Source organism: Notamacropus eugenii, chromosome 1, assembly GCF_028372415.1.
Source record: "Notamacropus eugenii isolate mMacEug1 chromosome 1, mMacEug1.pri_v2, whole genome shotgun sequence".
Lineage (NCBI taxonomy): Eukaryota > Metazoa > Chordata > Mammalia > Diprotodontia > Macropodidae > Notamacropus > Notamacropus eugenii.
In genome coordinates, this window is record NC_092872.1 from 379,180,881 (window position 1) to 379,199,318 (window position 18,438).

Here is an 18,438-nt window from a genome sequence, read left to right on the forward strand (position 1 = left end):
TTTAGGCTATCTTATGTAGCTTAAAACTTCACTAAGACGTTGGAGACAGCTTGTATTTGTAAAACTGATTCTCTGTAGAAATGCTAGGTACTGTTATTGTTCTTATTGTTAGCAGGCTATGGTAAGTGTTCCTTGATCTTAAATGAATTCCTGTCCAGTGCAAGGCTTAGGGGAGGGACAGATATAATTTTGAAGTAATTTTAATATAACGAAGCCAAAGACAGAATGAATGATCAGGTTCTTTAGTGTCATAGGCTTTAGGACTGGAGGGAACTTAAGGGGTCATCTAGTCAAACTTTTTCATTTTACAGAGGAGAAAACTGAGGTCCTTTGAGGTCATAGAATCCAAGGGCTAGAGCTGCAATTGACATGAGAGGCCATCTAGTGCTTCTCCCTCATTTTTAGATGAGGAAACTGAGGCCCAATGTCTTGTCCAAGGTTACACAACCAATAAATGTCAGGGGTGGGATTTGAACCCAGGTCCTCCCACTCCAGAGACAATGCTGCTTCTTCATGTAGTTTATGGTCAGTTTTGTATATTTGATCATTTCCCATGAAGTGAATTGAAGAATTCCTTCTTAACCAGCTCGTTTATTTATCAGTTCATGTATTATTTATTCATGAATGCTTGGGTTTAAATATAGTTCAGAAAGTATAAATAGTGGTATTTGGTATTTATAACCTGGAACCAATCTGAATTCCATCAGAAAACTTGTCTCACTCAGATTCCCCAAGTCCCCAAGTAGTTCTATTGCAGACTTCTGACCACATAGTCTACCAGGGCAGCATTGCCAGGAAGACTGAGATACTCTTCAGAACCAGACTATATTAAGAATTGCCATTTGACCTCCTTAAAATACAAAGTGATTGAATGAGTGTCCCAAGTAGGGTATGTGCCAAGCTCTCTAAGATGGGGATTTCAGAACAGAGTCACCAGACATAATAGGTGTTGTAGTTATTGGGGGGAGAAAAGGAGATGGAAGGAGGACTAGCTTGGCCATGGGACTTGGTCTGGGCAATGAAAGATGGATAGGATTCAGATCAATGGAAAAGACTACCATAGGCCATTCAAAATGGAGACAATAAAATGCAGAGATAATAATGTGTTATCCTGTCTTACTCCTTACCCCACCCCTGTTTTTTAACTCTAACTCTGAGAACACTAGTCAAGTGTGTTATTAGTTTTTACTTCACTGCTTTGCTTTGTTCTAAGAGGCCTCTCATGAAGTGAGAGTGATCTGTAAATATATATAATGTGAAAACAAAGTATCAATAAAACTTAAAGTGAAAAATGAGAGAGATGGGAATGTGTAGACTGTATTTGGAAGATAGCAAGGCAGCCACTTCATATATGAGTATTAGGTACGTTGAATCAAATTATGTTAGACCTTAAATTACAAGCCAGAGTTTGTATTTTTTCCCTAAAAATAATAGGGAACAGTGATGATTTTTGTATAAAGAAATAAAATAAAACTGTGTGACAAAAGGTTTATTGTTGTTCTGTTGGGTCTGATTTTTCATGATGCCATCTGGAATTTTCTTGGCAAAGATACTGGATTTATTTGCCATTTCCTTCTCTAGCTCATTTTACAGATGAAGAAACTGAGGCAAACAAAGTTAAGTGACTTGCCCAAGGTCACATAGCTAATAAGTGTCTAAGGCCAGATTTGAAAACAAGAAGATGATCTTCCTAACTGCAGGCCCAGAACTCTATCTACTGTGCCATCTAGCTGCCCTGAGACAATAGAATACTATCGTGGAATGAGGGGTAGAGTTAGGGAGGCCAATTAAGAGGTGATTTTTGTAGCAATCTAGGTGTCAGATGCTGAGGTTCTGTACTAACCATGTTAGCAATGGGAGCTATGAGGAGATAACTAAAAGAAATATTTCAAAGACAAAGTGAACACTGCGTGACACTGTTAAACTTCTGACATTCTGAATTTGAGATGCTTGTCTTAGAGGAAACTCATTTGAGAGGGAAGTCCAGACTCAAATCGATAGGTTTGGGAAGAGGTGGGAAATTTATCAGACCCTTTCCAACAACCGCTAGTGGGGGTCAGCTCTCTGCTTCACGTACTCACTATGAGCTTTGATAGAGGGAAGGATGGAGGATATGGAAGCTAAAGAAAGAAGACCTAGTACAAGAAGCCCTGGGAGAAGCCCCAAAAAGGGAGGAGAGTGGCAGGGGAGGTCGAGTTTCTCATATGTAAAATGAAAGGATTAGACTAGTTCTAAGGTCCTTTCCATCTCTGACATTCTAAGGTCCCATCTGTCTCTGACTGTGCTCTATGTTGCTACATACTCAATGGCCTGAAAGTTGGGCTAGGATTTTTAGAATTCAAAACAAAGCAGAATAGTGTTATAAGAAAACAAGCTCATTGATTGTAGAAAAACATGAATAAACTTGCACAAAACGAAAAGTGAAATCAGCAGAACCAAGAGAACATTGTATACAGTAACAGCAATATTGTTTTTTGAGCAACTCAGTCATTTTAACTATTATAAATACCCAAATTATCTACAAAGGACATGTGAAGGAAGATGCTATCTGTATGCAGAGAAAGAACTGATAAAGAGAAGTATCTATAGAATGATTTTACATATATATATACTTGTGTCCAATGGTAGCCATCTCCAGGGCTTGGAGGAGAATGGGAGTGGGGGAGGGAAGAAAAAAAGGAAAAAAACTACGTGATAACTTTATTATCAGGAATAACAAGTTATATGTAATAGATCTGCAGTTTCCTGTGCAAGCTTATTCTACTGTGTTATGGAAATGCTTGTGTTATTTCATAAATTAAAAATAAAATTTTAAAAAGAGTTCAAAACAAAGAATGTCTGAGTTGCAAGAACCTTACAACATAGGACATAAAACTTCTCTGTCTTCTCTGTTCCATAACCTAAGATCTCTTCCAGCTATTCCATTAAGTTCTATGTTCTAAGGCCTTTTACAATTAATTCTGCTTTTGTTTTCTATGTTCTGAGGAGGCTTTCAGCTCTGACATCCCATGGTCTGAGAACCCTTCCTTCCTTGGTCTGAGATTCTTTTGCCTTTACCTCATTCACAGTTTTGCCTTAGATCCAGTGCTATTTCTTAAAGGGATTTTTGACTGGTACCTACTAAGCTCTTTAAGCCTTGTTTCATCATCAGATATTCTAAGCAGGAGTTCTTAACCTAGGGGTTCTGAACCTTTTTAAAGGAAAAGATTTTGAAATTATATTTCAATATAGTTGCATTGGGTTGTTTTTTTTTGCAATAGTATGTTTTCTTTGTGTTTAAAAAGGTTCCTGAGGAAGGTTCCATAGACTTTATCACATTGCCCATGACACAAAAAATGATAAGAATCCCATTCATAGAAGGAGATCTTGTTGGCATTGTGGTCCACAAATGTAAGATGAGTAAGCAATGTTTTGCTGTGCTCAGAAAGGCAAAAACTGTCCCTGTGTGTACAAATGAGAATGAGTTGCTCCTACATGTAGTGTTTAGCATGTTGTACAGATTCAGGGCTGGCTGTAGAGCACACAAAAGAACTTCTGTGGTCATTGGGCACCCAAGGTCAATGATGATCAGAGATAACTGTAACAGAACATTGCTAGGCATAGTTGACACGATGCCAGATATTGATCACACAGAGATAAAATAAAAAATAAAATGAATGTGTGACCGAAATGCCCTAGAGGCAATGCTAAGTATAGGTCCCATAGAAATCGGTACAGTCTAGGACAAATTTGTCCCTAACTCGTGGGGCTGGCATGGAGATGCAGGGCATAAAAATGTCACATAATAATATTACTATTACATTCTCTCCTCTCCTTTCCTCTCCCTCCCTCTCTTCTCCCTGTTTTCCTCTCCTCTCCCTCTCCACTTTCTCTCCTCACCTTTTTTCTCATTTCATTTTCCCTCTTCTCCTCTCTCCACTGTTTTTAGTCCATGAGCCTCATAGAGATTGGGAACCCTTCCCAGAGCTTGGAGAACGTGTGTCACTGGGCCTTTCTCCAACGGAAATCAGATACAAGCCAGGCGGAGTCTCACGACCATGCCATCTTTCTCACCAGACAGGACTTTGGCCCATCAGGGATGCAAGGTGAGCTCTCCTGCCCCGTTGCTCCTGGACTGCCTCGGTAGATGGTGAGGGTGTGGGGGGGAATGCCTTTGCTACTTCCTCTTTGGTTTCATCTTCTCCTCTGCTGGAACTGGGGCAGGGAATATGCCAAGGGAATACTACCTAGTCATATAGCTTAATCCCTATAATAGAATGTGTAGGACCCTGACTTTTGCACCACTCTAGACACAAACCACTTGAACATCCATCCCAGGACTTAGGACAGTGCTTTGTATATGGTAAGCAGTTAATAAATCCTTTGTCATTCATCATTCTCATAGAAATATATAGCCATGCCCTTAAGCTCTGCCCATCAGACCACACTAGCTGGTAAACTGGCATCATCTCAGCCCTCACAACTTCATTGTTCTTTCATTCCATTGTTTTTTATCTCAAAATTTTCCTGTTACCATTATGGATGCCCTCAATCCCAATTCTCTATCTGTTCCCAATATAAATATGAGGCTCCTCAAAAAGATAAATTATTTTAAGAGAAAGAGTAAATAAAGCTAACAACATAGACAAAGATCCAAGAAAGCTGAGTGTTCATCTTGTCATTCACCAGGAGATTGGCTGAAACTCAGCTTTACAATCTAAGACTCAGTGTTGGCTTCGTCCTCTCTAGACTTGGGCTCTGAACACCAATGGGAAGACCCACTGCATGAGGCCTGACCTTCAATACTATGGCAAGAACTCCATTTCCTTACTATATGGACACTGTCACTATCCATCTTTGGATTTCCTCCCTTTAACTCATTGATCCAGTTGTAAAAAGCCCCATGACCTTGGCCAGTCAGGAAGGGACACTTTTTCTTTTCCCCAGCTCTGTCCCCTACACTCCCTCATATGATCATTTCATCAGTAATTATATGATTGGACACCATCCCCACCAGAGAGGCTTCACAAAAACATTGCCACCTAGCACAGATGCCCATGGCTGATCTTTCCTTTTTTCACAAAGAAAAATTCCTTATAATTGTTTTTTTTCTTATAAACCCATATCTCTCCTCCAATTCCCCAAATCCTCTAGTGGTAGCCAGTCTTCTCATAATAAGGCTCTTTAATTTGAGCAGTCCTTGGGTGACTCATGCACAGTCCATTGTCAACTGGTATTCACAGGTTTTTTGGCTTGGTATAAGACCTGCCAAAGTCATCACCACAGTGACTCTCATTGCATGAGGTGAACTCAGAGTAAGACTGCAGTGAAGTTAAAATTTAGCAATAAGACATCCAGCATATTGAGAGCAATCTGAGAAGCTTGAGGTCCTCAAGAACCCCAGAGGCCATCTAGTCCAACTGAAACCCAAAAAAGAAATCCCTCCCTCTGTAACATAACTGGCAGGTGGTCATCCAGCTTCTACCTGAAGACTTCCTGAAGATCTACCTGAAGATCATCCAGCTTCTACCTGAAGACCTCCGAGGAAGGAGAGCCCGCTACCTTCCAAGTCATTTCTCTTTGAGACAACTCTAATCATTAGGATTTACTTAAAAAAAATTTGTATGGAATTTTTTACATTACATTTATAGATGACTCCTCCTTCATGAAAGACCTCTTGCAACAAAGTAAAAGAATTAGCTAAAAGTAATAATACAATGCAAGTCCCATAACCCTGTTTGCCTCAGTTTCCTCATCTTTAAAATGAGCTGGAGAAGGAAATGGCAAAGCACTCCAGTGTCTTTGCCAAGAAAACCTCCAATGGGGTCATAAGGACTTGGACATGACTGAAATGACAGAACAAAAAAAAATATATAATCATCTGAAAGTGCTTACAACATGAGCCATCTGTAGCACACTGCACCCCCCACACCACTTGTCTGTTTAAAAAAAAGAATAGAAATCTATCTTCTCTCCCTCCTAACAAGCCAACATCTACATCATTGTACCTTCTTCCCTCTATTCCTCTCACTTTTGCCATTCATGGCCAAGCATGAAAAGTCTAACCTATCTCCCATAGGACAAACCATCAAAATCTTGAAGACAGCCAGCCCTCTTGTCTCCTCTGAGTTATCTATAGAAGATTTGTAGAAAGACGTAGATAAGAACTATATGAGATGAAAAGGTATGGATTGTCCTAGTGAACCACTGACCAAAATGAGGAACTTATGGATCTACTCCAGGACCTCTCTTTGTTAATATCAAGTCCAGATAATGTTGATACTTGGTGATAGGGTTGATCAGTGCTATTGACTTTCATGCTCCCCCTAAATTACCAAGCCTTTTCTTGGTGATCAGGCAATGGACTGGTTGCAAGTCAGCACGATAAGAGTGGAAAGAGCTCTGAACATGTAAGGAAAACTTACCTTTGCCCCTTAGTAACTGTGTGACTTTAGCCTGGTCACTTAACCTCTGAGAGCCTCAGTTTCCTCATCTGTAAAATGGAGATAATAATATCAAGTAATGCTTGCCTCACAAGTTGTTGTGAGAGGGTGTTGTCCATTGCTAAAATGTATATAAAGTGCTTTGCAAACTTAAAGTGGTGGTGGTGAGTGAGTCATTTCAGTTGTGTCCATAGGAGGGGTTTTCTTTGCAGAGATACTGGAGTGGTTTGCCATTTCTTTCTCCAGCTTATTTTTATAGATGAGGAAACTGAGGTAAACAGAGGTGAAGTGAGTTGGCCAGAGTCGCACAACTAGGAAATGTCTTGAGGCTTGATTTGAACTCAGGAAAGGTTGCTCCCAAAACTTAAGGAGCTATGTAAAATTCATCCTTGAGCATCATCTTTGTTATAATAATTTAAATTCATTCTTTGACCTATTTGTGACTATCTCCACTGCCATAGGCATTAGCCAATAAGACTATATAGACTCATTTTCCCAGACTTCATACTCCTTGTCCTTCTTCTGTTTCACTCTTACCAAAAAGGCGTCTTCATGCTGTGAATCAGTAGTCAGCACTGAAGAGTAGACTTTGGAATGGAAGGGATCTCAGACGTCATCAAGTCCAATCTAAATAGAAATTCCCTCCACGGTATCCCTTTTCATCTCATATAGTTTTTATCCATGTCTTTCTAAAAATCTTCTATTTGAAACCCAGAGGAGACCAGAGAGCTGGCTGTCTTATGTGGGAGATAGGTTAAACTTTTCACGCTTGGCTACAGATGGCAAAAGTGAGAGGAATAGGGAGGAAGAAGGTAAAGTGATGTAGATGTTGGCTTGTTGTTAGGAGGGAGAGAAGATAGATTTCTATTCTTTTTTTTAAAACACAGAAACGGGGAGGCAGTGTGCTATAGATATGACATGTTACAAACACTTTCAGATGAGGTCATTGTATAAGTGGGATATATCCTTGGGCTTGAAGATGGTCAATGATGGGGAGCCTATTACCTCCCAAAGAAAATCCATTCTATTTTTTGATATAATAATGATAATAGCTAACCTTTATGTAACCCTTTAATGTTTGCAAAGTGCTGTACATGTGTTATCTCATTTGATCCCCATGACCATACTATGAGGTTGGTGCTCTTATTACAAAGCTGAGAGAGAGAAGGTCAAGTGCCTTGCCCAGAGTCATCTAGCTAGTAAATGTGAGAGGCAGGATTTGAACTCCAGTCTTCCTGACTGTTAAGTCTGACATTCTAAGCACCTAATTTCCTCTAATGGCTAGAAAGCCCACCCTTCTCTCCAGCTGAAAATTATACCTTCACCACTTCTTTGTACTGTTCATAGAGGACTGGTCCCCCGGCCACATGAAAGTCCTTCAGATACTTGAAGATGGCCATTTTGCATCTCTGAAATCAATCAGTCAAAATTTATTAAGCACCTACTATGTGCCAAACATTGTGCTAAGTGCTTTGCGATTATCTCATTCAATCCTCACATCAACCTGGGGAGAGGGGGAGAGGTGCTATTATTATCCATATTTTACAGATGAGGAAACTGAGACAGGCAGAAATTAAGTAACTTGCCCAGAATCACACAGCTAGGAAGTGTCTGAGGCTGGATTTGAGCCCAGATCTTCCTTGCTCCAAGTCCAATACTTTATCCATGGTTCTATACTTAATGTGCTTGATTTAAAAAAAAAAACAAACTCCAATATAGGACTTTGCATTTATCCATTGATTGCATTAATTTTATTACATTAGATCTGTCCCAACATTACTCCCATGAAGGTATTTTTAGATCTTAGTGCTGTCATCAGCATAATCATAGCTCACATTTATATATTGGATTAAATTTTACAAAATATATATGTCACCTCATTTGGGACTCACAACAATGCTGTGAGAGGGACTTTCATTATCTCAATTTGCAGGTTCTGAACTGAGGTTCAGAGAGGGTTAGGTCACTTACCCATAGTTACACAGACAATAAGTTTCTGATATGGTGGTTGCATTTAAATCTTCCTTACTCTCGGTCCAGCATTCTTGCCACTATACTGTGCTAACGTTACTAACTATACCTTCCAGCTTCTGGGATAGTTAGGGGTTGAGAGCCACACTCAGGTGCCTCCCAGACCCAATATAAGATTCATTTTGGAGATGCAGTGTTAGTGATGGTCGCTCCAGAAGTGCTGAATGGAGGCAGGCTTTTCTGTACCTTTCCCCTCACTCTATAGGAGACCCACATAGCACAGGGAGAGTTAGCTTGTTCCTTCTCCTCTGTTCTACAAGCCGTCTAATTTAAAATGGTAAGACCTTCAGCAGGGACTGTGGGTAATCCTGGGCACATGGTAAATGGCCATCATTCTAGGAAGGATCATAGTTAATTGCCCTAGTCCCAGGGACCCACCAGGGACAGCTTGAGACCAGCCATGCCCATCACTTCCGGCCATTAATGGAGATGTTCATCACTTGGGCAGTAATGATTCATTTGGACGCTAATTGCTTGGCTCCTCTGTGTTTGTGTCCAGTAATCTCAGTTATCATTCGCAAATTAGCAAAGCCAAAATCAGGCAGAACTATGAAAGAGGCAAGATCTGAGGGGGTAAAGATTTGAACAAGTCAACAAGGGGGTTGCAAGTCCAATTTTCAAAGCTTTATCAGTAAAAAAAAAAAAAAATAGTCAACTAAGAAGAGTCCCCAAATTCAATATATAAAATCTTAGCTTTAAAAGGCCATTAGAGATCATTTAGTTCAGCATCTTCATTTAACAGATGAGGACACTGAGGGCCAAAGAGGAGATCTAATTTGTCCAAGTTACATAGGTCATATAAAACAAACTCAGATTCTAGATGGCACAGTGAATAGAAAACTCAGCCTGGAGACAGGAAGACCTGAGTTCGGATTTGACTTCAGTCATGTTCTAGCTCTGTGAACATGGTTCACTTCTGTTTGCCTCAGTTTCCTCATCTTTAAAATGGGGATAATAATAGCTCCTGCCTCCGAGGATTGTTGTAAAGATCAAGTGAGATAGTAATTATAAAACCCTTAACCCATAGTATCTGTCATTTTCTTTAGTCTGACTGACTCTTTGTGACCCTGTTTGAGGTTTTCTTGGCAAAAATACTGGAGTAATCTGCTATTTCCTTCTCCAGCTCATTCTTACATATGAAGAAACTGAGGCAGACTGGGTGAAGTGACTTGAGCAAGGTCACATAGCTAGTAAGAATCTGAGGCTGGATTTAAATTTAAGAAGATGAGTCTCCTTGACTGCAGGCCTAGCACTCTATCTATTTGTAAGCATTATATAACATAGTAAACATTACATAAATGTTAGTTGGTTATTGTTATTATCCTCTCATTCTAAATCCAATATTCTTTCCCCTACACCACACTGCACACATATGTGTGTGTGAATATACACACACACTCACACACACATAAACACAAACACAGTCACGGTCATACCTACCAATCAATCAACAAGCCTTTTAAGCTGGGCTCTTACAGCATGTGGGACAGCTAGGTCACACAATGTCTAGAACACCAGGCCTGAAGTCAGGAAGACTCATCTTCCTGAGTTCAGATCTGGCCTCAGACGTAGTAGCTGTGTGATCCGGGACAAGTCACTTAACCCTGTTTACCTCAGTTTCCTCATCTGTCAAATGAGTTGGAGAAGGAAATGGCAAACCACTCCAGTATCTTTGCCAAGAAAACCCCAAATGGTGTTATGAAAAGTCAGAAAGAACTGAACAACCATAGCTGTAACAAGGGACAGGCACTGTGGCTAAGCAATAGAGATATGAACTAAGAAACGTTAGAATGTAGACTTCTGGCCCACATAGAGCTCACTGATCCTACATTCTAATGGGAGAGGAAACATACCTAAATAGGTATATACAAGATGGTTGCTGAGTAAAAACAAGATGATCTTATTCCATAGTAAACACTGAACAAATAACATTCTTTAATGTATTTACTTTAACTCACTGATTTTGTGGAGGTGAAGGAGAAAGGGCAATGCTTTGTCTGTCTTCCAAGTCAAGACTTCTCCCTTCATGTCAGAAGATAAATGAAATTTGCAGAACTGAGTCTGCTTCTCTGAAAGGTCCAGAAGGAAATGTGGACCCTCATGAACATCCTAGAGCCAAGGTCTCCCCTTTTTATGTCAGTAAATCACATGGAAGGAATATGAAAAATCTATACTTCCTTCCCACCATGTTTGTCCCACCTAGGGCTCAGGATGGTATCATGTCTGTTATTGGCAAGTTGACCTCTTCCCAGGGTACTGTAAGGGCCATTTATCCTGAATTGGTCACACCCCCAGCAAAAAATACTGCCATGGACCAAATGAGGGAAGGACTTGATGCTTTAAGTTTTGCAAGGCACTTTTCCATTCAACAATATTGTAAGGTAGAATACTATCCCCATTTTACAAATAAAGACATTGAGGCACAGAGAGGTTAAGCATCTTGTCCAAAGTCACACAATTAATATGCATCAGACCTGGAATTCAAACCCAGGTCTTCTGATTCCGAGTTAGGGACTCACTCTTCTATACCACACAGATCCCTGGCAGTTCACTGTATTTCTCCATGTGTCCTATTTTTCTCATATTTGAAGTGGTTGTATAGAATTGGCAGAGAAAAAGTCCATGAATACACTGGCTTTGGTCCCTGTGGGAAAAGCAGATTTATGATGCTTCACAGTTTATATTAAGCACAAAAAGCTTGCATGTGAACATTTGCCCACAGGAGGCCTGTGGTTTCACCCGACCTAATGCCCCGCTCTGTGAGTTTTTGAGAGGATTATCTGCTTGCAACTCAGTATTTTAGGGATCCATGACTCCATCATGGTAGGCTCCAGATCTCAGTTCCCTTCACACCTGCGGTAGGTGTAAAACGGCCCTGGCCCAGCCTACTGGCTAGTCTCCTGATCATAAACTTCTCAGGCCTTAGGCTGAACCACAGACTACAGACACAGTCCATCACCAGGTCTGTACTCAAAGTCTTTCTAATATGAGCTTTGAGACTTTGCTCTGTCCTGGCAGAGCATTTGAGAACCGAAAGTCACCTCCACCCTACAGGGGGCATCAGAAAAAGATGGAAGCCTACCCTAGGAGTCGATGCTCCAAGGAAATAATTTGAAAGAAAAGAATAAAGTTGTGTTACAATGATGTTCCTAACAGTGCTGTCTGATCTGGAAAAAAAACTAAAAATACTCCAGATGCTCCTGCACTACCAGACTTGTCAAACAAATACTGGAATATTAGTACAATGGTGCCTGTTGAGCTGTGAAAAATAAGAAAGGTGTGAATTGTGACAGTGCATGGAAATGTCTATAGGCAAAAATGTTCTGTAAAAGATGTGGAGCCCAAGAGAGTTTATAATCATTATGAAATAATAACAATAGCTTACATTTTGGGCACACTTTTGAAAGCAATATTCCACAGTAGACTACTTCTTTGTCTATACACAATTGGCTGAAAGAGATGTAAACAGTGCAAGTTTCTACCATGCTTATTATGGGATGACTTTACACTAGCATTGGACTTATTGGGAAAAAACATCATCCCAGAGATCTTCTTCCAACAAAATGCCTCCTATGTGTATGTAAAAAATTATACAAGATTCCTTGAAAGATATTACAAAGATAATCCTGTTCAACAATCCTCTGATCATTAAAATTAGGAGAGGCTTAAAGCAGGGAGATGAATTTGTGCCAAAGGTTTTTGCCACTGAGTGGATCATCAAGAGCAGATTCCAACTCATAGGGTAATTCCTTGTACTTGGAAAGACCTTCCAGAAGCTCTAGTTTGCAGGTAAATGATTGTATTGAACCCAGGAGGATGAGATCTACAGGCCTAATCATTCACACAAGAAAATCAAGTGGATGAAGAATGGCCATCTTCTCGACTGTAATAGACAGTTAGTTATATGTATACCCTCTAGAGTTCATCCATCTGGATATAAATTTTGGACAGATGCTACAAATGGAAAATAGGTTCAACCTAAAATTGATTTGGAGGAGGAGTACAGACTAAATTGCCTTTGGGAAATCTTAAAATTCTTTTAATGACCCAAAGCTTCTCCCTAAAATAAAAGTCCATCTATTGGATACTGATATTCCACCAGATTGCTTGGTAGCAAATTATGGAATATGACAATCTTTGAAAACTTAAAGATGAATATCACCCATGAGGCAATGGAAAAGTACATGGCAGGTATAAATTGGGAGTAATGCATTACAGATAAGGAATTAACATAGAGAACAAGAGTACAGTGTATATCATCAAAGAAATTTGGGGAAAGGAAAGAGGATAGGCTGGTCATGAGAGTGAGAGTGAGAGGTAAGCGATGGGGATCACCAGTGTCCTCCATTGATGTCTGCGTAGTGTGAAGAGAAAGTGGAGATGGCCCATGTTGGGTGGCCAGGTTTGGCAATAAGTCACCAGCTCACCTCCTTTTTATGGGCCAACCCTCCCCAAAGCCCTACTCATGCCCTGTGGCTTTCAGTACTTTCCTGGATAGAGTCCCAGGGAAGAGCAGGGTCAGAGTTTGCCTCCTCATTCTTTCCCTATCTCATGGTTCTCTTGTGAGATTCTCTTCTGTCAGTACTCCATCACTCTGCTGTTGTTATTACTCATTTCTGGCCAATATAATAGGTCCATATGGTCAAGGTCCTGCCTGACTTTGGGTCTCCTTGTCACAGCTCTGTCAGCACAAGATAGTAGGGACCCTCATGTCTGTAGCCTGTTTGAAACTATGGAGTCCTTTTAGACAGATTCAGAATACCTCCAACCCACTGAAGACTTAATGTTATTTCACCTACTTCCTGAATGCCTCCTCCCACCCCAACACACACCAAAGATTTCCTCTGGGAGCTATGGGACCCCTTTTACTTAATTTGCCTAACCAAACATTAACTCTTGCCTCAGTCATTGTGATGTAGCCTTATTTATCTCTTCCCTCTGCCAGTTCCTACATATTGTGCTTCCTGTTCAGTTCTTTTGGGGCATGGAAAAAGGCTTGTCCATCCCATTTGTCTGTCTGCTCTCCATTCTTTCCCTCAGTGGTTGGATCAGAACATGAAAGCCACCCCAGGCTTGTATAAATCTTCAGAAAGTACTGGAAATATTAGTACCAAGAGGATAAAAATCACCTGTGGTATGTTAGGAGGGCACCCCTTTCCCCAAGCTAAGGTCTATGTCCATTATATGTCTATTTTATGCATGAGAAAATTGACACTTTCCTATCCCACGCTGGATACAATGACACCAGCCTGTAAAATGTACACATGCCTAATAGTAAAGATCAGAAGAGAAGCAGGAAATATATAAGTTGTTTAGCACCTAGGCTCCCGTGCATTTCTAGAGCATGTGGTCACAGCTGTGTCTCTTGTCAAGGTCCTCAGGCAATGTGGGCCCCCAGCACAGCCAAAGCTCTGGGAAGTCCCACCAAGATATTGACACATGGACAGCAGGTCCTGTTCCAAGTCTAGAAACTTACACTCTAGAAACATATCCACTCTGAGAGCTCAGCCTCACTGAGCTCAGCACCTGCCCTGGGTCCCCTGGGAACCGAAATGGCTTTTGCTCCTTGCCCTCCTTCCCAGGCTATGCCCCGGTCACTGGAATGTGCCATCCCGTCCGCAGCTGTACCCTGAACCATGAAGATGGATTTTCCTCTGCCTTCGTGGTAGCCCATGAGACTGGCCATGTGTAAGTAGAGATCAGAGCAACTTTTTCCTTTTCAGTTTGGGAGAATATGAACCTAAAGAGCCTTTAGGGTGGGGGGAATATCTAGGGAATCGTGTGGGGGAAATGAGGATAATCTTAAGGCCAAGGTGTCACACACATGGTCTTTATGACATTACTTTATGACATCTATTTACCTACTTGTCACTGAGGTCCTCTGGAAAGTTTATGGATAAATCAATTCCAGAGGCTAAAGGTCCCCATGACATCTAGTTGGAGAAGAAGGTAGTTAGGACCATACCCTAAGAAGGGATCCCTTCAGGAAAGGGTTCTTGGACATCCCAAGAACATATGCAATCATTCTCTAAGGTTAATTAGGAGGACAAGCAAATGAGTGCAGAACATTCTTTCCCTCCCTTTTCTGAAAAAAAAACAAAACAAAACAACTCATCAGTATTGCCCCTGTATCTTGCAGGGGAGGGGAGCCATAGGCTGTGTTGAGGTCTCTGATAAATTCAGAATGATTAATCACACAGCCTTGGAAACAACCACCAAGTAATCCTGATTTTTTGGAGTATCAACACTAATGAAGACAAGAATTCAGAAGTTGAGAGAAAGTTAGACAGTGAGTTCCATGAGAGCACCAGGTCCTATTTTTCTGTGTGTCTTCCCTCTTCCACTCCCATACCCAAAATAAGGTCTTGCATATAATAGGAACTTGATAAATGTTATTGGATTCTTGTTAAAGTTGGGGGACTCACTACTATAGCAATTCTCTAATTTCACTATTGAAATAGCAAAGTGGTAAAGTAATACGTACTTGGAAATCAGATCATCACAAACCATTATAGGGAGAAGAGACTTTGGAGAACATCTACTCCAATTTCTTCATTGTATAAGTTAAAAAACTGGCATCCAGAGAAGTATAGGATCATAGAGCTGGAAAAGCTCTTAGAGATTATGTGATCCAGTTACCTCATTTTTTACAGATGAAGAAACTGAGTTTCATAGAGGGACAATGATTTGCCAGAGGTCTCACTGTAGTAAATAGCATAGCCAGCACACGCACTCTTCTGACCCCAAGTGCAATGTTCCTTCCACCACATCATACTTCTCCCTTTTTCAAGCAGCAGTCCACTGAAGGTGTTAATCTCTAGTCCTGTGTTTCCTCTTTATGAATAGTAAAAATTGCTTGGTCCTCATGCTGAGTCTCTCCTCTTCCTATCTTTGTTCCAGTTTAGGGATGGAGCATGATGGCCAGGGCAACAGATGTGGTGATGAGGTGAGAATGGGCAGCATCATGGCTCCCCTGGTCCAAGCTGCCTTCCATCGTTTCCACTGGTCCCGATGCAGCCAACAGGAGCTGAATCGCTACCTCCAGTGAGTTATTTTAAATGATGACCTCCTTTGTCTTTTCAGCTACTGCCTCTTAAAAACTTCTGCATACTAAGAACCATAGCTAAGAGTGAACAGGGGGGATCACACTGGTATAGCCAGCATCATGTTATTAGGACATGCTCATATTCCACTTGGGATTTGCATATGATATCCACTTTCCAAAGACCAAATGGAAAACTCATTTATTTAATGTGAAGGCTTTCCCACCAAGCTGATCCCAGACCTTTGTCATCCAGAAACGATGTACAGTGTTCTCCATTATTTCACTCTCAGCCTCTAACGTATCTATTTCTCTGAAGTGTGGGAATGATTTAACAACTTGCAAACTACATGTTCCCCCTTTCTACAACCACTTCACATTTTCCTCTGATTCCACAGCATCCTTTTTTTCCCTGAAATTCCCCTGTAAAGCTCATACATCCACCAGAGACAAGGAGGCTGAGTATGAGCCTCCGCCCTCTAAGACAGAAGGAGGATGCATCGTTGAATCCTGGCAAGGAAACATTTCACAGACTTATGATGAGTAAAAGCTCCTTGCACATTGTGTCCTGTTTGTCAAATCTTGATGATCCTAGAAAGACACACATACACGTTCAAGGCATTTCCACTGCCACAGTGTAGGTCTGAAGACGTGCATTCTGTACAGGTCATATGAGTTAGATGGGTGAGGGCAGATACCTAAAATTTTCTCTCCTACCCCTAAAAATCATAGGATAGAGAGAAGAAGGAATGATTCTTGTAGCTAGATATGATTTTCACTTGGCCAGATCTGCTACAGACTTGTTTCTGATCACAAGGCCTGGGTCCCTTTTTTCTGCGATGTAGGGATGGGACTACAGCAGACATGGCAGTCCCAGATCCCTTGATCTTGGACAAGATCCCTCAGAGCGTTCTCCCTCCCTTCTACAGACTGAGGGCCTTAGTCACTCCCAGGCTTAAAGACCATGGTCCAGCAGGCTTAAGTATTATAACAGTTTCCCAGATTTTTTATTTTCTGACATTATTCAAGCTGGACCAAGTGACTGCTGAATTAGAGTTGCCACCTCACTCTGGCTACTGTAATGTGATATTCCTAAGGAAGTTCCAGATGAAAAGGAGGCAGAGAAGGGAAATTTTGAGAAACATTTGTAAGGACAACACACAGAAGGGAGGTCCCAGTTGGGCCGCCCCTTAGTTCTTCCCCTGAAAAAGATTTTGGTCGTACTCTCAATAACCCTGCTCTGTCCCTGGCCACCTTAACTATTCCTCCAAAGTTCAGGCTGAAGGACAAAAGGGTGGGGGTGGAGGGAAGGAAAGGAATACCTAACCTGGAAAATGAATTACATGTTTTTTCTTTCTCGTCAGCCTGATCTGGGGTGGGCCCATTGCTGATCTCTGTCCAAGTGGGAACCTGGGACATCAGGCCATCCCCCCCCTGAGAGCCCCGCCCAGATTGTACCACCAGGAAGCCCAGAGTGAGTGTGCACCTGCAGGCTGGCTGGGGGCAGATGCCCGGGGAGTCCGCCTGGGGCTGTGCTCAGCCCATCTGGTGCCGCAGCTTCCCAGCAGGCAGGCCCTCCGTTTTGGCTTGGACTCAGCCTTTCGGGAAACCACAAGTCCATCTGTTCCTGTCATGTTTGTGTGTGTGTGCCTGTTGCAGCTCCTACGATTGCCTCCGAGACGACCCCTTTGAACAGGACTGGCCGGTTCTGCCCCAGCTGCCAGGAATTCACTATTCCATGAACGAGCAGTGCCGCTTTGATTTCGGACTTGGCTATATGATGTGCACAGCGGTGAGTGAAAGTCAGTCTTTCCCACTGCTTCTTCCCCAAGGGCCTGGAAGTGGCTGTGGCCATGGGTCATTCTGGCAGCCAATAACCTCAGGGCAATGTCAGATGGTGAGAGTGACCGTTAGCCAATTGCTGAGGAGAAAAAAATAAGAACTTTGCCATGTTTTGTTATGTTTGGGAAACACAGCTCTGGGGCCAGCCACATTCCTCCTCCTGTCTCTCCATCACTGCGCCTCACCCTCATCCTGCCATATCTTGGGCTATTATTTCTGGGAAGGACATTGGCAGGTCTTCTTAGTCCCAGGTCAGGCTGCCAGCAGCCCCTGGACCCATGAGAGCCATCTTCCCTTAAGCAGAAAGAGCGCTGGATAATGGGGTCAGAGGACCTGAGTTTGAATTAAAGCAAGATGAGATTTTTGCTAACTAAAAATTGTTGCCACTGGAGCAATCACTACGTCAGGTTTGTTTATTATCCTAATTATCCTGTATATAATTGGCACACAGTTATTTGCATATTGTCCCCCCTTGTAGAGTCTGAGCTCCTCAGAGGCAGGAACTGTCTTTTGCCTCTCTTTATATCCCCGGCATTTAGCACAGTGCCTGGAACCTAGGAGGCACTTTAAAAACAATTAATGACAATGTGGGGGAGGGCACCCCTCGTTTTAGTGGTGGGCCCACGTGGTTGAGGAGGAGCTCTCTTGGATGACAAAGCCCAGGAGAAAAGTGAGCCATCTGAGAATTTCCTATTTTAACTAATTATTCTTGCTAAATAGGTGCTAACTGTTATTTCTACTGTGCTAAAGTTGTGGAAGTTCCCTCTAAATTCAGAATGCATGGGCCAGTCATTCTTGGCCTCATCCTAACTCCACCGCTGATTCTAACTTGTCTACTTACTAACTTTGGGACCTCTGGTAGACCTGATGAGTAAAATGAGGGGGTTTGACTAATTAATAGCTAATGTTCCTCTCAGCTCTAAATCTTATTAATCTTATAAACTTTGTGAGTGGCTTGATTTCACTCATTCTTTCCCTATTATTATTTCCAATAAGGATTTGTGGGGAAAGTCTGGGAGAAAGGAAAAATTTTTCAGCAAAGTAGCCAGTTTCATTGGGAGGACACAACAGCCATAACAAATAGACAGTGAGAGTCAGAGG

General features: G+C 41.7%; 1 protein-coding gene across 2 annotated transcripts in view; it reads left to right on the forward strand.

Moving 5' to 3' along the window:
• ADAMTS2 (ADAM metallopeptidase with thrombospondin type 1 motif 2) overlaps window positions 1-18,438 on the forward strand; it is a 448,064-nt gene that overhangs the window by 363,270 nt on the left and 66,356 nt on the right. For both annotated transcript variants that reach the window (XM_072630735.1, XM_072630736.1), the window contains 4 exons: window positions 3,929-4,085; window positions 14,036-14,141; window positions 15,354-15,497; window positions 17,155-17,287. In XM_072630735.1, coding sequence (XP_072486836.1) covers window positions 3,929-4,085; window positions 14,036-14,141; window positions 15,354-15,497; window positions 17,155-17,287 — 540 coding nt within the window. The remainder of the gene's footprint in view (window positions 1-3,928; window positions 4,086-14,035; window positions 14,142-15,353; window positions 15,498-17,154; window positions 17,288-18,438) is intronic.